This window comes from Brachycentrus maculatus, unplaced genomic scaffold, assembly GCF_059751285.1.
Source record: "Brachycentrus maculatus isolate JH-2025_06_01 unplaced genomic scaffold, ASM5975128v1 h1tg000534l, whole genome shotgun sequence".
NCBI classification, from domain to species: Eukaryota; Metazoa; Arthropoda; class Insecta; order Trichoptera; family Brachycentridae; genus Brachycentrus; species Brachycentrus maculatus.
In genome coordinates this window covers 256,273-280,430 of record NW_028281280.1, presented here as the reverse complement: position 1 = coordinate 280,430, position 24,158 = coordinate 256,273, and the positions used below count along the sequence as shown (strand labels likewise).

The following is a 24,158-nucleotide window of genomic DNA, read 5'->3' as shown; positions in this document are numbered from 1 at the left end:
CATGAATTCTTTTATTTATTATTATTTTATTTTTTTTAAAGAGAAATATTTCATAGTCATACAGGAGAAAGTGACCAAGTGCATTTTTTGTAAAAACGTGATCATTGACTATTTGATATCTTACTAGCTTAATATAGCCCTGGAAAACATCCCAAAGGATTTTAAACATGGAAGTATAATATTATGGTTTTTGAAAGAGAAGAATGCAGATCTGAATGTGAAATATTGGTAAACGGAGAGATTCTGGAACAGGTAGATGATTTCGTGTATTTGGGTAGTATGTTTTCTAGGGATAAAAAGATTGATAAAGATAAAGAAAGGAGAGTGAATGCTGGGAACAAAGTGAACGGTGCACTGACATCAGTTATAGCAAATAAAAACCTATCAGCGGAAGCTAAACTGGCAGTGCACAACGGAGTCCTGGTTCCAACTCTAATGTATGGAAGTGAAACATGGAGTTGCCAAAAGAAGGATGAAAGTAGACTGAATGCAGTCGAAATGCGATCTCTCAGAAGAATGTGTAACAAAACGATGTATGATAGATGTGCGAATAGTGAAATAAGGAAGGAATGCAAAGCTGAGATAAGCATTATCCATAAAATTAACAAAGGTGTGTTGAGATGGTTTGGACATGTAGAACGAATGAGTGAGGAAAGAACGGTAAAACAAATTTATGAGGCGAATGTTAGCGGGAAAAGAAGCAGAGGAAGACCGAGAAAAACATGGCACGATCAGGTATGCCAAATACTTGAAAGTGGTCAGGTTAGGAGTCGTAACAATCGGCGGGTATGTATGAGGAGATGCATGAACGTGGAAGAGGCGAAGAATGTTTGCAAGGACAGAGTGGTGTGGCGCTCTATTCTCTCTGCCTAACCCTGCGGAGAAGCGGCGTGATGGTAAGTTAGTTTTTTTTTAAAGTATAATATTATTACGGGGCTCGGGTTTAGGTAATAATAACTCGTAATTAGGATGCAATCTGTTTATTCATCAGGTCGCCGTGACAGTACAATGACAAGTGTGTGCAGCCTCCCCTGCATTCGTCTCATAAGGGATATAGCGTAAACATTCCCCGCGTACACCCCGCCCTGCCCCTAGCGGACGCACAGGGTCATAGTTCATGTTGCTACAAATATTACGCCGTAACATTATATTGACTTGGTAAAAATTACTAACTGCTAGAGTGAAAAACGTCCGCCTCCGTAGTGTAATGGTCAGCACGCTCGGCTACCGTTCTGGAGGTCCCGGGTTCGATTCCTAAGGGGGTTAAAATAAATATAAGTGATTTTTTCACTGTAATATTTCTTCAAAATTACCCTGGACTGGTACCTGAAGCGGAGGGCTGATCACCTTTCTTTCATGTGTAAACGATCAAGATAACACTGCGTTTATATGACGCAGTGCCCTATGCACCATTGGGGTGCGGATAAGGGTTTTATTATTATTATTAAAGTGAAAAATAACTCCTATAATTGGAGATCATCCAGATTTTGCTCACTCCTTTCAAGAACGTCGTAAATCAAAAATCGTCAATTTTCAGTTGTGCATGTTTTCCGAATGCCCAGAAAATGTACTATATCCCAGCAAAAGAGACATATTTTAAACTCAATATTTACCCGCTACAAGGCAGAAAGTGTTGTTTTTGCATTTTGAAGAAAAGGTATTGTTTAATTATTTTTTCAAATATACTAAATAATTTTCAAATGGAGAATAATCCTTCAGGTTTTACCTGAAAAGATCTGCTGCACAGTAAAAAGTTCAATAAGTGGCTTGATATTAAGTTTTAATACATTGTGTTATATTTTTAGACTTAAAAACGTTCTCCTGAAAAATCAAGTTTTTTGATTTATGACGTTGTTGAAAGGAGTGAGCGTTTTGTGAACGAGTATTTGGACACACTCAAAATGTTGTAAGTGAAACAGATATTTTTTTAATATATTTATTCCTTAAAAATATAAATAATCACAGTAAATAATTTCACATCCATGTAACAAAAAATTAATTAAAATACACTATGCCAGTGAAAAAACTACTATTTCTACTACTACTACCATCACGCTGTTTCTCTGCAGGGGTAGGCAGAGAGGATAGAACGCCACACTCTTCTGTCCTGACATATTTCCCAGCATCCATCGCATCCATACATCTAGTCATACGCGCTCTCCGATCACGTAGACTTTTGACACCGACGCATTTTAGGTTCTCATTGATCTGGAGTCTTTCAAGGTCGTCCTCGCTCTGTTCTACTGTTCGCATTCGCCAAATATACTCTCTTAGCCATTCTCTCGTTTGTGGGAATAATCGGTAGGCATGTATGAAAACATGCACGAATGTGGAAGAGGCGAAGACCGTTTGCAATGACAGATTCGTGTGGCGTTCTATTCTCTCTGCCTACCCCTTCAGTGAAGCAGGTTGATGGTTAGTTAATAAGTCACTTCATGAGTAACGGTAATGTGCGCAAGGAAAGTGACTCTTAGACACATACAAAGGCGTTAAACAGGGCTGCGTAATGTCTCCATTATTTAACCTGTCTGGGAGTGAGTTTCTGCGGACAAAACTGTATTTACAAGTTTATAAAATTAATAAGTGCCGGGTTGTGGTCCCGTGGTTAGTGTCGCAGACTCAAATTTAAATATTTCTCATTCAAAAAATAATTAATTACAAAAAATATTAAAATGACTTGTTGACTAAAAATTTTCCAGTGACAATACCTTACATAACGATTTATGTGGACAAGGATGTCGTAAACAAAACTTATATCAACATATCGCTCACTCCTTTCAACAACGTCATAAATCAAAAATCGTAAATTTTCAGTTGTGCATGTTTTCAGAATGCCCAGAAAATGTACTATATCCCAGCAAAAGCGGCATATTTTTAACTTAACATTTACCCGCTACAGGGCAGAAAGTGTTGTTTTTGCATTTTGAAGAAAAGGTATTGTTTAATTATTTTTTTAAATAAACTAAATATTTTTGAAATAGAGAAAAAACCTTCAGGTTTTACCGAAAGAGATCTGTTGCACGGTAAAAAGTTCAATAAGTGGCTTGATATTTATTTTTAATACATTTTATTATATTTTAAAACTTTAAAAAGCATCTCCTGAAAATCAAGTTTTTAATGTATGACGTTGAAAGGAATGAGCGATATTTGCCACGGATCACTCATATATGAGTCTCTGAGGTCGGATATCAAAAACACGAAACTTAATGTTTTTTAAACCCAGGTAACATTTAACGTACATGATTTTTTTAGCTAAAACGCCATTTTTGTGTGGAAAAATTAATTTAACAATAACATATGGTTTTGAAAAGGAAAAAGTTATTTAAAGGTAAGGAATTTTTAAGTGATTCTTACCGTACTGGAGGTCCCGGGTTCGATTACCAGGGGAGGGATTTTACACAGGCGTAAAAAATACCCGTCCAAAATGTGTTAAAACACCATTATTGCATTGAAAAAAAAAGTTTTTACAAGTCTTTACGTTTGTCATACTTTTAAGATAAAAAAAACAGTCATTAAAAAAGAAAGATATATGTATCTTCATTAAAAACAGTCATTAAAAAAAGAAAGATATATATATATATATATATATATATATATATACATATATATATATATATATATATATATATATATATATATATATATATATATATATATATATATATATATATATATATATATATATATATATATATATATATATATATATATATATATATTAGCAATGTAACATTATTTATTCTACTAGACAATGGATAATTCACCCTACGGACGATATAATGGGCAGAATGGTGAGCGTTACACAAGTGTACGAAGCGATCGCTTAAGCCAGCCGAATGCCAGGTCGTAAGCCCTCGGAATGATCAAACCTCCATCTTCTTTTATATAAAACAGAATGATAGATGACTCATCTCAAACTGGGGCACCTATAATATTGACATCTCATCCATAGGGTTATAATAATTCAGCGTCCGATGTAACAAAACAAAAAAAAAATTATTATTTTCAAATATTGTATTAGAAAATTATATGTATATAAACGATATATTGTCCGCCTTCTGTAGTGTAATGGTCAGCACGCTCGGCTACCGTTCTGGAGGTCCCAGGTTCGATTCCCAGGCGGGGGGGATCAAATAAATATGTCAACAGGGATGCGTAATGTCTCACCTGTGTCTGGGAGTGAGTTTCTGCGGGCAAAACTGTATTTTACAAGTTATTGAAATTAATAAGTGTCGGGTTGTGGCCCTGTGGTCAGTGTCGCGGACTCTTGAGTCAGAGTTTCTGGGTTCAAACCCACTCTATTAAAATTTGATGCCTTTTTCTAATGATGAGCCGCTTAGGCTCACGGAAATAGTATGAAATTGTAGCATTTTTGTAAATAATATAAACACAATTTGACATCTCATCAAAGATGAAGAAGAATATGGAAGTCTGGGCGTTTTACGGGGCTGACGACCGTCATAGGCTAGTAAGTGATCACTTTAGACACGTGTAACATTCACCAATTCTACCCATTATTGACAACCACACTACTCAAATTCCTGTAAGTTCTATATATATGAACCAATTTTGAAACATTTTTCTTGAATCACTAGAACTTCACTAGAGACATCTATTGGTGGATAATTCAATAATGGGTACAATTGGTTAATGTCACACGTGTGTAAGGTGATCACTTAAACCAGCCTATGACGGTTGTCAGCCCCGTAAATTCTTCTCCGTCTTTGATGAGATGTCAAAAAATAATATGAAAATAACTCCTGTAATTGGACGTAATCCAGATTTTGTGAACAAGTATTTGGACACACTCAAAATGTTGTGAATTATAAATGTGTTTCTTTAGTCTTTGCGTGCTTTTCATATTTTTATTCAGGATCGTGTTTGGATATGCCGGGATTCCAGATTTCCGGAGTCCCGCTGTATCGATGTATAAAATTTGTCCTTCTCTTGCGGATGTGGCCTGTTTCGGATAACACTTGGATCCGAGACGTCTGGAGTAGGGATCGTCTTGTCTGGGGTGGCCATCAGCCCCGCGGGGCGTTGGCTCGACGCACGGCGTAGTCTGTGGGGGGGAGCGGGAGGGGGGATGCGGAGCGGTGTGTGTGTGTGAGAGAGACGGAGGGAGGGGTCTCTATTAGGGGGGCGACATGCTGCTGCCGCTGTATTCGGGGGATGTTCCACGACCTGGAAATTCAGAAAGAAGAATATTAACTAAAAACTAACTAACCATCACGCCGCTTCTCCGCAGGGGTAGGCAGAGAGAATAGAACGCCACACCACTCTGTCCTTGCAAACATTCTTCGCCTCTTCTACATTCATGCATCTCCTCATACATACCCGCCGATTGTTACGACTCCTAACCTGACCACTTTCAAGTATTTGGCATACCTGATTGTGCCATGTTTTTCTCGGTCTTCCTCTGCTCTTTTTTCCACTTACATTTGCCTCATAAATTTGTTTTACCGTTCTTTCCTCACTCATTCGTTCCACATGTCCAAACCATCTCAACGCACCTTTGTTAATTTTATCGATAATGCTTATCTCAGCTTTGCATTCCTTCCTTATTTCACTATTCGCACATCTATCATACATCGTTTAAGATTATTATGAATATTAGCTTTTTCATTTTAACCCTCCCTTCCCGGTACCTGGTACACATAGCTTCTACTACTACTACTACCATCACGCAGGTGTAGGCAGAGAGGATGGAACGCCAGACTCTTCTGTCCTGACATACACTCCTCGCCTCCTCCACATCAATACATCTAGTCACACATCTCCTCCGATTACGCAGACTTTTGACACCGCCAGATTTTAGGTTCCGATTGATCCGATCGTGCCGAGTGTTTTTCGGTCATCCTCGTTCTGTTTTCCCTCTCACATTCGCCACATATATTTACTTGGTCATTCTCTAGTTATCCGTTCGCTCCACATGTCCATACCACCGCAAAGAACTCTTGCAAACATTGCTTCTAACAACCATAATATCTCTATAAATATAATAAATCCAAGGCTAAGATTCGAGCGCTATCCAGCAAACTAAGGAAGGTGGCTTGGGATGGTTTGGGCATGTGGAACCAATGAATGGCAAAAGAACGCTGAAAATGTTTTCAAAGACAGTAGTGTGGCATTCTATTCTATCTGTCTACCCCTGCGGGGAAGCAGCGTTAGTAGTTGCAATACAGATACACTAGCTAGCTTCTTCTTCTTCATCTTCTTGCTCAATGCTGAGCGTCGTGGTCTTCTGGAATGTCAGGCACTTGGTGCACAAGTCCTCTCCATTCTTCCCGGTCCTGGGCCAACTTGATGGCAGCGTTTAGCGAGGATCCGGTTAATTCCTTTATTTGGTCTGTCCATCTTGTTGGAGACCGTCCTCTTGCCCGCTTGCCTTCAACTGTACCTGTTACTACCAGTTTTTCAAGACTCTTCTCGTTCTTTCTGGCGATATGTCCAAAGTAGCTAGCTACTGTATACTTTATTGACTTTTCAACCATTTTAACCCTCCCTTCCCGGTGTTGTGTACCTAGTACACATTGCTTCTAATAACCATAATAGCTCTATATATATAAAAAATACAAGGCTGAGATTTCAGGTATTCCTCCATAACATATTTACGCATTCATTTAAACAAATAATATTAATAATAATCACAATTTATCGGGTACTTCGGAGGTATTATATATATAAACAGCGCGTGAAGAGTGTGCAGGAACCGCGACACTATATTCGCATCTCACTCTTGCATACTTGCACTGTGCAAGCGTGGGGAGCTCAAAGCTCAATGTTCTCTATCTAGCGGTCAGTAGCTCTTGAGCTCCCGACAAGAGCAGACCTATGCTTCTTTCGTGAACATTGTCAGATGGTTTTCTAATGTTTCCAGCAAATAAATCTAAATTATTATAATTTTTTACATCATTTATAATTAATTAAAGGGATTAGCTATGAATGTACGTATTTTTCCAATTTAAAATTGATAATTTTTTATTGTGTACTGACTACCCAACACCGGGACGCGTGTTTATTTTAGCACCGGAAGGGAAAGGTTTATATATGCTGTGTTTGGTTCGTTTTACTGTCCAAGCGGTCAGACTATGGAATACATTACCTCTAGTACAAATGACCAGGGCTGTATATAAAAAAGTATGTCACTCACCTCGTCCCCTGCCTCTGCCGCGGCCGCGCCCCCTGCCCCTCCCTCTCCCCCGTCACCTGCGTCCATCGCCCATTCCCACCAGATCTGGGAACACATGCGTATGAGTTCAGTGCACACATTTACAGACAAGCATGGTAGAGAGCAGGAGAGTGTTCTATTTGCTTACTTTAGGTAGAGCGCGAGAGACGCCTGCAAACATTGTACAGATGGGAATTGGGTGTTGTGGCTACTTGTGATCAGTATACTGAGGGTCGGGCGGCAGACTGCCAGAGTATAATTAGGGGAGGGGTCGATGAAGAAAACTGCCTGACGACAATGCGTTAAAAGTGTATTAAATAATTAGAATTGAACAAATGGAGTGGGTGGGAGTTACCTATATTGGTGGTGGTCTTCTCGAGGTAGGCGAGGGGGCCCTGCAGGGCTCCGGGCTGCTGGAACGGCCCCCCCTGCTGCATGAACATGCCCTGGTTCACGCCCGCCATCTGCAACCAATCCGGCTCTGCACGCGTTACTTACGTTACAGGGGTGGACTCTGCATCTCTAGCATCGTCAAACAAAGCCGACCAAGGTGTATTGCTGCTCAGCTCAAAGGGGATCAAATCACTTCCGGCGGGCTAGAGAGTCTATGTATTAAATGTTATATCAAACACTGATTTTTTGAGTCTACTAAGTTATATTTTACTGTACATAAAAATTTTGTGGCAATTCGCTCACTCCTTTCAACAAAGTCAAATATCAAAAATTGACAATTTTCAGTTGCGCATGTTTTCGGAATACCCAGAAAATGTACTATATTCCAGCAAAAGCGGCATATTTTAAACTTAATATTTACCCGCTACAGGTCAGAAAATGTTGTTTTTGCATTTTGCAGAAAGGGTATTTTTTAATTATTTTTCTTAAATATACTAAATATTTTTCAAATGGAGAAAAAACCTTCAAGTTTTACCTAAAAAGATCTGTCGCGCAGTAAAAACTTCAATAAGTGGCTTGATATTTATTTTGAATACATTTTATTATATCTTTAAACTTTAAAAACGATCTCCTAAAAAATCAAGTTTTTTGATATATGACGTTGTTGAAAGGAGTGGGCGAATTATTTCGCCTAGTTATCTCTTTGAATGGCGTTCGTTTAAAAATGCCATAACTAGTTGTAACAATTGTCACATTTTTAAAAAAAAATATAAAATACAACTTAGTAGACTCAAAAAATCAGTGCTTGATTGAACAATTAATACATAAATTAAAATGGAGTTTTACAAATTAAACTCCAAATGTATAAATTTATAGGAGTCTAGACTAGACGTTCAATGAGTAGGTTGGAAGTAGACTAGATACAGTCGGAGTACGATCTCTCAGTGTGGCTAAACCATGTATTTTAAGTGATATTACACAAAGTTAACGATGAATGATAAGGAGAGTGTTGTGTTACCATACCACAAAGTTAACAATGATTTAATATATAAAATAAACCACGTATGATAGATGTTCCAGTGGTGATATAAGGAAAGGGTGCAAGGCTGAGATGAGCACTATCCAGCAAACTAAGGAAGGCGGCTTGGGATGGTTTGGGAAGGATGAGAGTAGACTGGATGCAGTCGGGATGCCATCTCTCAGTGCGGCAAGACCATGTATGGTAGATGTTCCAATGGTGATATAAGGAAAGGGTGCAAGGCTGAGATGAGCACTATCTAGCAAACTAAGGAAGGCGGCTTGGGATGGTTTGGGAAGGATGAGAGTAGACTGGATGCAGTCGGGATGCCATCTCTCAGTGCGGCAAGACCATGTATGGTAGATGTTCCAGTGGTGATATAAGGAAAGGGTGCAAGGCTGAGATGAGCACTATCCAGCAAACTAAGGAAGGCGGCTTGGGATGGTTTGGGAAGGATGAGAGTAGACTGGATGCAGTCGGGATGCCATCTCTCAGTGCGGCAAGGCCATGTATGGTAGATGTTCCAATGGTGATATAAGGAAAGGGTGCAAGGCTGAGATGAGCACTATCCAGCAAACTAAGGAAGGCGGCTTGGGATGGTTTGGGAAGGATGAGAGTAGACTGGATGCAGTCGGGATGCCATCTCTCAGTGCGGCAAGGCCATGTATGGTAGATGTTCCAATGGTGATATAAGGAAAGGGTGCAAGGCTGAGATGAGCACTATCCAGCAAACTAAAGGAAAATCGCTATATGAAATGGTTGAAGCAAAGTTTGTTTCAATATTACCATCAAGAAGCATTATTTTCTATGTGTCATATCGCTCACTCCTTTCAAGAACATCGTAAATCAAAATTTGTCAATTTTTAGTTGTGTGTGTTTTCGGAATGCTCAAAAAATGTACCTGACCCGGCCGCTTTCAAGTATTTAACATACCTGATTGTGCCGAGTTTTCCTCGGTCTTCCTCTGCTTCTTTTTCCAACTACATTCGCCTCATAAATTTGTTTAACTGTTCTTTCCTCACTCATGCGTTCCACATGTCCAAACCATCTCAACACACCTTTCTTAATTTTATCGATAATGCTTATCTCAGCTTATTTATATCTAAATACTACCGCTGACCCTTATCTGCACCCAATGGTGCATAATTTTTTTAAAAATGAAAATGGTATTTTCTGGCGTTTCTCTTGTGTGTGATTGAAATCCAGGATTTGGACCTCACATACTAATATAAGAATTTCTGCTTAATAAAGAGCTTCTTTACATCTCACCAATAGATGTCTCTAGTGAAGTTCTAGTGATTCAAGAACAAGGTTTCCAAATTGGTTCATATATATAGAACTTCCAAGAATTTGAGTGGTATGGTTGTCAATAATGGGTAGAATTGGTGAATGTTACAGGTTTGTAAAATGATCACTTAAACCAGCCTATGACGGTCGTCAGCCCCGTAAATGCCCAGACTTCCATATTCTTCTTCGTCTTTGATGAGATGTCAAAAAATAATATTAATATACCCGCATTTTCTCCACATAGTGCCAATCCCCACAAATTCCCCGCAGTTTTGGGAATTTCCCGCAGATTGGCAACCCTGTACTAACCGAAAAGTGCATCCGACTTCGGATGGAGCATTCGGAAGGGGCGGCGAGCAGCTCGGCTCGGTGTACTGACTGCCCGAATGCTCGCATCGTAACATGTTACGTTACGACCAATTGTCTCCGCCTTACAGACAGCCACCGGATAGTATGAAGGGTGTTAGAAGCAGAAGGAGTGAGAAGCAAATGATAAAAAAATAAAAACAAAAATGAATAAAGCGTACTAAAGTATATATTTTAAAAAAAAAATTAAAGTTAATACAGAGGATGATACAAAAATAAAAGCACTATGTATTATATGCAGTGGAACCTCTCATAACGAACATAATTCTTTCCAGAATCTTACTCATTAAAAGAAACATTTATTGTTTAGACTGGCGCGAAGTCCCGGCTCACAAGTGAATGTCATGACGAAGGGATTTGCCCATCTTCTGTAACTCGTTATGCGAATTATAGTTCGTTAAATGAGCTACTTTTTCACACTTTTTGTGCGTGCTATGCGAATTTCTCGTTATACGAATTACTCGTTATAGGAAATACTCGTTATACGAGTAACTCGTTACACGAATTACACATTATGCGAATTACTCGTTATAGTAACAACTCATTATACGAATTGCTCATTATGCGAGTTACTCGTTATGTGAATTACTCGTTATGCGAATCACTAGTTAGGCGAATAACTCGTTATTCGAATAACTCTTTATACAAATTACTCGTTATGAATTGCTTGTTATACGAATTTATCGTTATGCGAATTACTCATTATGAGTGGTGACCGTTATTTGAATAATCGTTATACGAAGTACTCGTTATACGAATTACTCATAATGGGAATTACTCGTTATACGAATTACTCGCTATACGAATAACTCGTAATGCAAATTACTCATAATGGGAATTACTCGTTATACGAATTACTCGCTATACGAATAACTCGTAATGCGAATTACTCGTTATGTGCTAATAGGTGTTCGTTATGAGAAGTTTCACTGTAGTTGTATAAACATATCCACCATTCAGAGTTTTGTTTTTAAACTAGCGATACTGAATACAAATTATAAAGCAATGATTAAGCAAAGGATTCAAAAGCAAAGCAAATATAAAAAGCAGCCAAGAAGCATTAGGAAGGTAGGAAGGGATTTATAACTGGAAGATGGAGATGATGACTATAGATGACTTTTCTCATCTTCACTTGTAAAATATATATTTATTCATTGATTTGTAGGTGAGTGAGTTCTTGTGACTTGAGCTGTATCTGAGGACTGAGTTCTGGCGAATAAAGCTGTATCTGAGTGAAAATAAAGTCGTATCTGAGGAGTGAGTTCTTGCAAATTAAACTGTATCTGAGGGGTAAGTTCTTGCAGATAAAGCTGTATCCGAAGAGTGAGTTCTTGCAAAGTGATATGTATCTGAGGAGCGAATTCTTGTAGATAAACCTGTATCTGAGGAGTGAGTTCTTGCGAATTAAACTGTATCTGAGGAGCGATTTCTTGTAGATAAACCTGTATCTGAGGAGTAAGTTCTTGCGAATTAAGCAGCATCTGAGGAGTGAGTTCTTATGACCTAAGCTGTATCTGAGGATTGAGTTCTTGTGACAAGCTGTATCTGAGGAGCGAGTTCTTGCAAACAATTATCAGAGAAACGAGTCGTCATACATTTAAAATTACATTATTTCCTAGCAAATCATTATAATTTGTACTCCATGTGCTTAAAATAAATACAAACGCAACCTAATTCAGTATGTTTAGAAAAAATTCATAAGATAAAAATTAAATATTTAAATATACAGCATGATACTGAATCATTTCTCTGCCTTAAGTATTCTAAATTAGGAATTTTCAATACATTTTTTTTTCTATTTTTTATTATTTTTTTTAAACGTAATTTATATATTTAAACTTATATAGAAACTTATCAAATTTAGATATATAATTTATATTTTTTAAGTAGTTTAAATTTAGATCAACTCATTTACTATCTAAAAATTAAAAAATAGTCAGTCTTATAGGTTCCTTTTTAATTTTTTTTAAATTTACATTTCTTTGTACAATACACACATTCTGCCTGAGATTGAAAAAAGGACACATTTCATTAAAAAGATTTTCAGAACTATTAGGAGCGTTGAATATTAATGCGTTTCAGAAACTTCATGTTGCGGCGGTGTGCACATATTAGTGCATATTAGAAACCTCATGTTGCGGCGATGTGCACATATTAGAGCATTGCAGAAACCTCATGTTGCGGCGATGTGCACATATTAGTGCATTGCAGAAACCTCATGTTGCGGCAGTGTGCACATATTAGTGCATTTTAGAAACCTCATGTTGCGGCAGTGTGCACATATTAGTGCATTGCAGAAACCTTATGTTGCAGTGGTTTGCACATCTTCAGCAAGAATGTTCTTGCTTACTTTATAATTGATGTGTTAATATGTACGCTTTTAACTTTAGTTTGTATGTATATGTTATATTACTTTTAGTAAATAATGCATTTCAGAAACCTAATATTGAGGCAGTGTGCAAATATAAGTGCATATTAGAAACCTTATGTTGTGGCGGTGTGCATATATTAGTGCATTTTAGAAACGTTATGTTGCGGTGGTGTGCACATATTAGTGCATTTTAGAAACGTTATGTTGCGGTGGTGTGCACATATTAGTGCATTTAAGAATCCTCGTATTGCAACTGTGTGCACATATAAGTGCATTTTAGAAACGTTATGTTGCGGCGGTAAACTCATAATAGTGCATTTTAAAAACCTTATGTAGCGGCGGTTTGCACATATTTGTGCATTTCTATAAAGATTTGTTTATTTGAGTTATGTGAGTACATTTTATGAAGAAACAAAATGCTTTTTTTATATCATTATTTTTTACTGGTCTCTGCAAAAATATATTTTTAATTAGTTTAAAACTGTTCTGCAAATAAATGTATACTATTCACGTAAAAATCAGTCAGGCAGAATTTTAAATAACCAAAAAAAACACAGTCAAAATACAATTTACACAAATACATTAAAATGTTTTAAAACAAACTTCGGACGGGTATTTTTATACGCCTGCGGACCGCTGGCGACGGGATTTGATAATGATGTACATATACTTCAGACCTTAACAAAGAGATTGGTACATAATATTCATATAAATACATTGGATAACTTGTTATTTTCTGCCTTTGAAATGAGGCCTCCGCAAAAGGTAAGAATACCCTTCCCGTTCATAAGCGTCAATCAATTCACCCAACAGGTAGAAATTCCCGTCCTTAGTGTGTTTATATATATATATACACATATATATATATATATATATATATATATATATATATATATATATATATATATATATATATATATATATATATATATATATATATAATTCATGAGGTAGATAATGGTATAGTTACTTACATACTATATAATACAATATTCACAAACACATGCATTGATTTTCATAATTTCTTCATTAAAAATATGTCCCAAATGTGATATCGCTCACTCCTTTCAAGAACGTCATAAATCAAAAAACTTGATTTTTCAGGAGAACGTTTTTAAGGTTTAAAAATATAATACAATTTATTAAAAATTAATATCAAGCCACTTATTGAACATTTTGCTGTGCAACAGACCCTTTTAGGTAAAACCTGAAGGTTTTTTCTCCATTTGAAAAATATTTAGTACATTTAAAAAAAATAATAAAACAATACATTTTCTTCAAAATGCAAAAACAACACTTTCTGCCCTGTAGCGGGTAAATATTTAGTTAAAAATATGCCTCTTTTGCTGGGATATAGTACATTTTCTGGGCATTCTGAAAACATGCACAAGTGAAAATTGTCGTTTTTTTATTTATGACGTTCTTAAAGGGAGTGAGCGATATGTGTAGCCTACTTTCAAAATCCGACAGATTCAATTTTATAAGATTTAAAAATAAATTAAAAAATTTAAATAATTCTAAAATCTGGCGTCAAAAGTCTGCGTAATGGATGGATGTGAAGGAGGCGAGGAGTGTATGTCAGGACAGAAAAGTGTGGCGTTCCATCCTCTCTGCCCACCCCTGCGGGGAAACGGCGTGATGGTAGTAGTAGTAGTAGTTAAAATAAATACTCTATCAGAATGCCAAATGTGGGTTATATCATTTAAAATATTTATATACTTCAAAACCCTGCTAAAAATATTTTAAAACAGCGTTGTATTTCAAATTCCGCTATATTCATGGAACTTGCCCTCTGACCCGTATCGGCCAATCAGAGAGCGGGGATAGGTCAAAAATTAATATGACGTCATTAATATGAAAAATAACTCCTGTAATTGGAGATAATCCAGATTTGTGACCAAGTATTTGGACACACTCAAAATACTGTAAAGAAATGTCAACAAAAGAAATAATAACCTTATACATAAATACAAAATAATTAGTTACAATTTATTCTTCTTCAAGCCCCTATCCGCGCCCAATTGTATTTAGGCAAGGTGATCAGTTCTGAAGGTGATCAATTGTATGAAGACAAGGTGATCAGTTCTGTGCTTCAGAGAAATATTTTTAAAAAAAAAAGGAGAAATATTTTTTTTTACCCCCCCTCGAAATTGAACCCCGGACCTCCAGCGCGGTAGCTAAACGCACTAACCACTACACTTTGGAGCCGGAAAGGATGTAATATACCTATCGACTAGTACATCAATTGATAATTACATTATAAGACATTTCCGTAACACAAATATTGAAAAAGATTATCCTAAAATAGGGTATTTGTCATAATAATAATAAAATAAAACCCTTATCCGCACCCCAATGGTGCATAGGGCACTGCGTCATATAAACGCAGTGCTATCTTGATCGTTTACACATGAGGGAAAGGTGATCAGCTCTCCGCTTCAGGTACCAGTCCAGGGTAATATTGAATAAATATGACGGTGAAAAAATCACTTTAATTTATTTTACCCCCCTTGGGAATCGAACCCGGGACCTCCAGAACGGTAGCCGAGCGTGCTGACCATTACACTACGGAGGCGGACAATAATTTGTCATATAGAAGGTATTTACACAGCACCGTCAATTTTCATATATACAAATTGTACTATAATTAATTAAAATAGCGTACACGCCTACCTTAGTTTGCTGGATAGTGCTCATCTCAGCCATGCATCATTTCCTTATATCACCATTCCAGCATCTATCATACATTCTTACGCCACTCAAAATAACTTATAAAAGAATCACTTAAATACTTTAGTTTATAATAACTCAGTCCTCTGATATAGTTTAGTTTGCAAGAACCCACTCCTCAGGTACAGTTTAGCTCGAAAGAATTCATTTCTTAGGTACAGTTAAGCTCGCAAGAACTTGCTCCTCAGATACAGTTTAGTTCGAAGGCGGTTCCCGCCACTGATGAATTGATGATGTTGATGAAAGCACATATAAGCTCACAAAAGTGATGAAATGAGAGAGAGAGAGAGATGGACTCTGTTTGCGGAATAATAGCACAAATTGGCAAAAAATTGGATATATATATATATATATATATATATATATATATATATATATATATATATATATATATATATATATATATATATATATATATATAAATATAAATCGTAGTCGTACAGGAGAAAGTGACCAACTAAAAAAGCGTTAAATGTTCAGAAGGGCCATTTAAGTCACTTTTGCTTGGTAACAAAATAAACATCAATGCAGTTAGTCATTTTTACCAAGTCAATATATTATACTTCCAAGTTTAAAATCCTTTGGGATGTTTTTAAGGGCAATATTAAGCTAGTAAGATATCAAATAGTCAATGATCACGTTTTCGTAAACAAATGCACTTTCTCCTGCATGACTACAATATATTCTATCACTCTTTGCCAGTTTGGTGGTATCATTCAGCAGTATGGCAAGTAGTTGTCAAGTTGACCGGCCGCGGGCCAGCGGGCGGGGTTCCCGGGTCAGGCGACCCTCCGGGGCGGCGCGGCGGCTACCTGCTGCATGGCGTGCTGCTGCTGGTGCATCTGCTGCAGCTGCTGCAGCTGCGCCATCTGCTGCTGCTGCTGCTGTTGCTGCTGTTGCTGCTGCTGCTGCTGCGCCTGCACCTGCTGCTGCGCCTGTGGGAGAGAGACCAGCGTAGAATTGCCCGGGTCACGGAGCAACACGGCGTACATTCAATCATCAAACTGAACAGAGAGTCGATGGGATGTGGACAGAAGGCAGATGTAGGTATTCTACGCATTCCATGGACAAGTTACCACTTTTGTATAAAAGTTACCATACTTGTATAAAAAATTCCACTTATGTATAAAAGTTACCACTTTTGTATAAAAGTTACCACTTTTGAATAAAAGTTACCACTTTTGTATAAAAGCTTCCATTTTGATATAAAAGTGGAAGAAGCTATACAAATAGTTTATTTTATTATATAAAATGAAGTTCCATTAAGAAATGTCAGTAGAAAATTTTAATATAAATTAATAATCTGTATAGATTAGGAATGTTACGGAAGAGGTCTTTATCCAGCAGTGGAGGAAAGAGGGCTCACGAAGAAGAAGAAGTAATCGTTACGTGGGTGGGCTAATCCGGCTCACCAAACGTGTCGTCCGATTCAGACGGCCCTCACAACACACGTGAAATTGTTAATTTTTCAAAAAGAAATTACTGTTAATCAAGTATCGAGATTAATGCCTATTTTTAGTACTCATGCCGCGACAGCGGAAGGAAGCCACACCCACCGGAATTACGAAGCTAGTTTGAGGCCGAGGACTCGGAGTACCGACCTGGATGCTGGGCTGGTGCTGCAGCTGCTGCTGGAGCTGGTTGGGCAGGGGCGCCGGGGCTGGCGAGGCCACTCCCGGGCCGACGGTGGTCACCGCGCTCTGGGCGCTGCATTTGGCGTAGCCCTGGAGAGAGAGGGAGAGAAATACTTGTTATACGACATTGAATCCTCGATAATTCGCACGGATAGACAGATAAAAATGGCTCTAACCAAAATAAAACAAATTACAGTATTGTCTATATTTCCACTGGTAAGAAATAAAAATAAAAATTAAATAATAATATAATAAACCCTTATCCGCACCCCAATGGTGCATAGGGCACTGCATCATATAAACGCAATGTTATCTTGATCGTTTACACATGAAGGAAAGGTGATCAGCCCTCCGCTTCAGGCACCAGTCCATGGTAATATTGAATAAATATTACAGTGAAAAAATCACTTATATTTATTTTACCCCCCTTGGGAATCGAACCCGGGACCTCCAGAACGGTAGCCGAGCGTGCTGACCATTACACTACGGAGGCGGACGTTAAATAAATAAATAAATAAAATAATTAAAATTAAATAAATAAATAAAAATAAGGAACAGCTCCTACCCCCTCTTCAACCTTCAACGTCCCAAGGACCCAACTCTAAAATTTAGAATTAGCTTCATATACGGTGTTTGAAAATGATGCGGAATGCATCGAAACACGTGTCACAGTGGATTTTAAGAAATAGTGGTATTTACTAAGTAAAAAATTAATAAAAAATATTGAAATAGATGAAGACTCTCCGATCCATAACCGGAAACACATTGCGAGACCGAGTAAGCAATACCGACATCCGGAGCATGTGTGAGACGGAGGATATCGTGAGGTATCGAAGACTCCTATTACCTGCAGGTCGGCCAGGAGGTTCTGCCACACGGCGATCTTCTCGTAGTGCTTCTTGAGCAGCTCGTCCTTGCGCGCCAGCTCCAGGCGCAGCTCGTTGTTGTCCTCCTTCACCAGCAGCTCGGGCTTCAGAGCCGACAGCAGGAACCGCTTCTGCAGGAAGAACGCCTCCATCTGCCGGGCCAGCTCTATGAACCTGGCCATCAAATCATCAAAGAAATTTAACCCTTAAATGCATGATTTTTCATTTTAAGAGACAATAATAAAAATAAAATAATAAACCATATCCGCTCCCTAGGTGGAGCATATGGAGTCCACAAACTGTCTCCAGGCTTTTCTGTCGGCTGCCAGCTCCCTTGCATCCTCCCAAGTCAGATCCGCGTCCCGAAATTCTGACGAGAACTGCCGACGAATTGTCAGCAGTGGTCGTCCTGGGCAGCGCGAACCTGATGCCTTGTAAAAGAGGCAAGCTTGATGGCGGCTCTCGGGAGGCATGCGGAGTACATGGCCAAGCCAACTGAATCACCTTTTCTTGACGACAGTTGCGACCAAGATTTGCTGCGTCCTACGCCTTATCTCTTCATTCCTCACAAAGTCAAACCACCGCACGCCTAAGATTCTCCGCAAACACCTATTCTCAAAGCTTAGTACACGGCTGCTCTGGGCCCTAAAGTACTTGGGAGTGTACGCGACTGAAAATGGCAGCCTTCAAAAGGAACTGGGAGTGCGATTAGGACTCGCAGGGTCCTCATTTAACAGTATGAAGGCTGTCTGGAGATCGGATTTATACTCGGTGAAGACCAAATGCCGCCTATAAAATGCCTGCATCGCTCCTGTTCTCTTATACGGCTGTGAAACATGGCACCTTCAGAGACAATAATTTTTTTTTTATTTGTATACATTTATTTGAATCACAATTAATACATACTTATATTATTTTTTTGCAGAGACCCCCACCAAGCCACCTTGTGTGTCTTGTCAGTGGAGTTCTTTTTTAATACATTTTTTATTGTTTTTAACCATTTTAACCTAATATACACACAAAAAAGAGAGAAAAATTAAGAATATAAACATTTTACAATTTTCATAAAATGAACTCTTGATCATTCACCCATTCCTTTATTTTGCCTTTGTTCCATATTATATTTTGACCTCTAACCTCCGTCGGCAACAAATTAAAAATGTTTGTAACAATATATTGCAGTGTTGGACTCCCATATTTATTGTTAATTCTTGGGACTATCAAACCTTCGTTGTGGGTAAATCGTGTATCATGGTTGTGTACTAGAAGATTTCTATATTTTTGTCTAGTAGATATAAAGGATATTATGAAACCTTGCCAAATATATACACCGTGTGGCGTTTGAGCTGCCGCTTACTCAGAAAACACACAGTTTCAATATTCAGGGTTGTCTTGGGACTATCAAACCTTCGTTGTGGGTAAATAGTGTATCATGGCTGTGTACTAGGAGATTTCTATATTTTTGTTTAGTAGATATAAAGGATATTATGAAACCTTGCCAAATATATACACCGTGTGGCGTTTGAGCTGCCGCTTACTCAGAAAACACACAGTTTCAATATTCAGGGTTGTCTTGGGACTATCAAACCTTCGTTGTGGGTAAATAGTGTATCATGGCTGTGTACTAGGAGATTTCTATATTTTTGTCTAGTAGATATAAAGGATATTATGAAACCTTGCCAAATATATACACCGTGTGGCGTTTGAGCTGCCGCTTACTCAGAAAACACACAGTTTCAATATTCAGGGTTGTCTTGGGACTATCAAACCTTCGTTGTGGGTAAATAGTGTATCATGGCTGTGTACTAGGAGATTTCTATATTTTTGTCTAGTAGATATAAAGGATATTATGAAACCTTGCCAAATATATACACCGTGTGGCGTTTGAGCTGCCGCTTACTCAGAAAACACACAGTTCAAATATTCAGGGCTGTCTTGGGACTATCAAGCCTTCGTTGTGGGTAAATGGTGTATCATGGCTGTGTACTAGAAGATTTCTATATTTTTGTCTAGTAGATATAAAGGATATTATGAAACCTTGCCAAATATATACACCGTGTGGCGTTTGAGCTGCCGCTTACTCAGAAAATAACAGTTTAAATATTCAGGGCTGTCTTGGGACTATCGAACCTTCGTTGTGTGTACATCGTGTATCATGGTTGTGTACTTGTCATCTTCTTCACCGTCTTATTCTTCATTGCTGAGGGTTGTGACCCTTGCAGAAGCAATGACTCTTCTCCGGTTATCCCTAGACTGCGCTGCACGTAGCGCTCCAACCACCGAAGTGCCTGCTGCTGCCTTAATTTGATCGGTCCATCGTGTGGGGCATCTTCCTCTCCCTCTCTTTCCCTCCAGGCTACCGATCACAACTAGTCGTTCCAGGCTATCCTCGTTGCCACGCGCAACGTGTCCAAAGAACTGGAGAATCCGTCAAGTACAGATATTGGCCAGAGTCAAGCCATATATATATGACTGGGCACAATTTTTTTGATAACGGAATTTTGCAGATTTTGAACCATTTTTTAAAATTAGTTTTTGTCGAATGTCCCCGAGACTTAATTCCATATCTTAATATGTTTTTATCCAGATATTCCTTACCTTTCCACCTCTACCTTGACCTCTTCCTTTTCCACGCAGGGCCCGGCCTCTTGTTTAGTCAGCACGTTCAAACATGACTGGAAAAAAATATAAAAATATTATTAGATTCAACATTGTAAAGGCTTAGTTGGACATAGATCATCAAGGGATCTTAGTTGGACATAGATCATCATTGGATTTGACGCCAGACACAGGTCTGGGACGTGGTAGAGCGAATTGCTTGGCTGAAGTGGAAATGGGCCGGTCTCATAGCCAGAATGACCGACGTCAGATGGACGAAACGCGTTCTGGTGTGGAGACCGAGGAACCAGAGGCCTCAAGGACGTCCACCGATGAGATGGGTGGACGACATCAGGAAGTTTGCTGGAAGACAGTGGATGGGGACGGCGCAGGATCGGGAGGAGTGGAGGCGGAAGGGGGAGGCCTTTGTCCAGCAGTGGACCTCAACGGGCTGATATGAGGTCATCTTCAATGCTAGGATTGATTTACCGAGTTGAGCTACCGGGTAGAGCAAACGGGTAGATCGATATACCGTATTCAGTGACCGGATAGAATTACCGGGTAGAGCTATTAGATATATCGCTCACTCCTTTCAACAACGTCATACATCAAAAATTGACAATTTTAAGTGATGTATGTTTTCGGAATGCATGGAAAATGCACTATATCCCAGCAAAAGCGGCATATTTTTAACTTAATATTTACCCGCTACAGGGCAGAAAGTATTGTTTTTGCATTTCGAAGAAAAGGTATTGTTTAATTATTTTTTTTAATATACTAAATATTTTTCAAATGGAGAAAAAACCTTCAGGTTTTACCAAAAAAGATCTGTTGCACAGTAAAAAGTCCAATAAGTGGCTTGATATTTATTTTTAATACATTTTATTATATTCTTAAACTTTAAAAACGATCTCCTGAAAAACCAAGTTTTTTGATTTATGACATTGTTGAAAAAAGTGAGTGATATAGACATACCGGATTAAGGGCCCGGTTTGGGGTACCAGGCAAAGCAATCAAATATATTGATATACCGTATTCAGTGACCAGACTGATTGATATATCAGTACAGTTATACACTGGATTGAGTGGCCGGATTGAGTTACCGAGTAAAGCTATTAGATATGTAGATATACCGGATTGGAAGTGACCGGTTTGAACTACCGGATGGAGCGATCAGAAAGATTGATTGATATATACCGTATTCATTGACTGGATTATCTACCGGGTAGAGCTATTGGCTATATTTACATACCGGATTGAGTGACCGGATATATTCATAAACCGGATTGAGCAACCAAGCTGTGGTTAGATTTATATACCGGATTAAGTTTCGAATACTTACAGAATTGAATGACACTTCGAATGCAAGGAAATTTCAAAGCAATCGGTGGATAACTTCAGAAGATTTAGGATTTGGAAGAAACAAATAAAATGTATAAAAATTTTATCAAATTGTATTAAAAAATGTAACTATGCTGAGTAAAAACACATATTTACATATGTCGCTCACTCCTTTCAACAACGTCATATATAAAAAAAAAAAAAAATTCAGGAGATGGTTTTTAAAAGTTAAAAATATAATAAAATGTATTAAAAATAAATATCAAGCCACTTATTGAACTTTTTACTGTGCAACAGATCTTTTTATGTAAAACCTGAAAGTTTTTTCTCCATTTGAAAAATATTTAGTATATTTAAAAAAATAATTAAACAATACATTTTCTTCAAAATGCAAAAACAACACTTTCTGCCCTGTAGCGGGTAAATATCAAGTTTAAAATATGCCGCTTTTGCTGGGATATAGTACATTTTCTGGGCATTCCGAAAATTGGCGATTTTTGATATATATGACGTTGTTGAAAGGAGTGAGCGATATGTATAAAAATACGCGCGTATTCGAATGCAGTGTCGTGGCAAATTTTCAAAGCAATCGGTAATTATCTAAATTTCGAAGAATATTTAAATATTTAGTTATACAGATCCATAGACAATATACTCAAAATTATAAAAAACTGCGGTCTAGTCATAGGGTGATATTTTCATCCGCCCCTAAGCAGCGCTACTAACATCACTATATAAAAAAATCTTAGTTTTATTTTGTCTACGACATAAATTCACTTTTTTTACAGGACCCCTATTGTCCCATCCAATGGCGGATGATTTTTTTGCAATTATAAAACAACACACCCCTGTAGACACGCGTAAAATTTCCAAAATGTACACGAAAACAGCTCCAAAATTCAATAAAACTAAAATAATAGCTAACTAATCGAAACAACACTTAGTAAATAGGTGAATTCAACTAATTTAAATGCGGTTTTCGAGTTATAACCGCATTTAAGATCAGAAATAAAGCTATCGAGAAATGGTAAACATAAAAACCGGACAAATTTGAAATGGCGAATTCTCGTCTATTAAACGAAATTGCGATGATGTTACTGGTGGAGTATGTGCGTAAAATATCGGGGAATGTTACAGGATAGTTTATGCAGTTACAGACCTGAAAAGAATCCTCGAATTCTTCCACTAAATTCCCGGTCCCATTAGACGGAGCCGCCATGACAGCGCTTCTCGCACAATTTACTTTTTTTTGACAGTTTTGTTTATCCCGGCCCTACCACACTAAAAAAAACTCATAGACAATGGGAATGTATGGAACTGCGTTCGAAAAATAAAATAAACGTACAGGACCCGGGATCAATGTCAAAACTTGACTTAAACGAAAACGAAACAAAAATTACTACCATTCGTAAAAAAAAAACTAACTTACCACCACCTCGCTTCCCCGCAGTGGTAGGCAGAAAGAATAGAACGCCACACCATTCAAACTAACTAACTAACCTTCACGCCGCTTCCCGCAGGGGTAGGCAGAGAGAATAGAACGCCACACCACTCTATCCTTGCAAACATTCTTCTTCTTCTGGCTTTTCCTCATATATACCCGCCGATTGTTTCGACTCCTAACCTGACCACTTTCAAGTATTTGGCATACTTTATGGTGCCAAGTTTTTCACACCATTCTGTCTTTGCAAAATATTTATCCCCCTCTTCCACATTCATGCATCTCCTCATACTTATCCGCACCCAATGGTGCAAAGGATACTGCATCGTATTGACGCAGTGTTTTATCTTGATTATTACTCACATGAAGGCGAATTGATAATTCCTGCGGTTCAGGGACCAGTCCAGAGTATTTTTGTTTTAAATTTTAAAATGTTAATTTATGGATATTTATTTTCACCCCCCCCCCCTTGGGAATCGAACCCAGCACGTAGGTAAACACGCCAATCATTACACTACGGAGGCGGCCATAGGCCGGCATAGGCACATCAAAAGCCATGGTATAGATGTGAATCTCTCTCTCTTTCTCTCTTTACTGCTGGATGTAAGTCTCTTCTATTTTTCCCCAAATTCCTCTTCTTCGGGCGTTTGCATTTACTACTCGAGACAGGGACAATTTCATCCACCCATACGTAGAGCGCTTGAGCACTACACTGAATTTTACTGTCACGGATAATTGGCTTGTGCACTTGTTCGGATCGATGCGCTCGATCGGTGCATGTGAACTTGATCACGCTAAACTCTCAAACTTCGTAGTTAGACAGTCAAATTCTGCCGAACAGTAAAATTTCGTGTAATGCAAAAGCGCCCATATTTTCTAGGGCTGGCCTATTCCTTTTTTTAATATTCCATTATCTCTACCACAGAACTCTGGATATCCATC

The 24,158-nt window shown here is 38.1% G+C and overlaps 1 protein-coding gene across 3 annotated transcripts; it reads right to left on the bottom strand.

Moving 5' to 3' along the window:
* Window positions 1–4,862: 4,862 nt before the first annotated feature.
* On the bottom strand, window positions 4,863–23,040 carry MED28 (mediator complex subunit 28). 3 transcript variants are annotated; one of them, XM_088272965.1, is made up of 8 exons: window positions 22,935–23,040; window positions 20,435–20,511; window positions 17,818–18,010; window positions 16,938–17,060; window positions 16,149–16,271; window positions 7,527–7,635; window positions 7,154–7,237; window positions 4,863–5,184 (listed from the first exon to the last, which is right to left on the bottom strand). In XM_088272965.1, the coding sequence occupies exons 1-7, from the start codon at window positions 22,992–22,994 to the stop codon at window positions 7,206–7,208; spliced, it is 717 nt and encodes a 238-aa protein (XP_088129091.1). In that variant the 5' UTR covers window positions 22,995–23,040; the 3' UTR covers window positions 4,863–5,184; window positions 7,154–7,205. The 3 variants fall into 3 exon arrangements, with proteins under 3 accessions (XP_088129091.1, XP_088129094.1, XP_088129093.1); XM_088272968.1 differs by lacking the exon at window positions 16,149–16,271 and having other exon boundaries at window positions 5,045–5,184; XM_088272967.1 differs by lacking the exon at window positions 4,863–5,184 and having other exon boundaries at window positions 7,209–7,237; window positions 7,527–7,652.
* Between the last annotated feature and the right edge of the window lie 1,118 nt (window positions 23,041–24,158).

Excerpts from the sequence above, each read along its gene's own strand:
- MED28 (XM_088272965.1), bottom strand. The coding sequence starts at position 22,994 with ATGGCGGCTCCGTCTAATGGGACCGGGAATTTAGTGGAAGAATTCGAG. Across the intron at positions 20,512-22,934 it reads AATTCGAGGATTCTTTTCAG|TCATGTTTGAACGTGCTGAC; the intron begins GTCTGTAACTGC and ends ATTTTTTTCCAG. Across the intron at positions 16,272-16,937 it reads AGCACCAGCCCAGCATCCAG|GCGCAGCAGCAGGTGCAGGC; the intron begins GTCGGTACTCCG and ends TCTCTCCCACAG.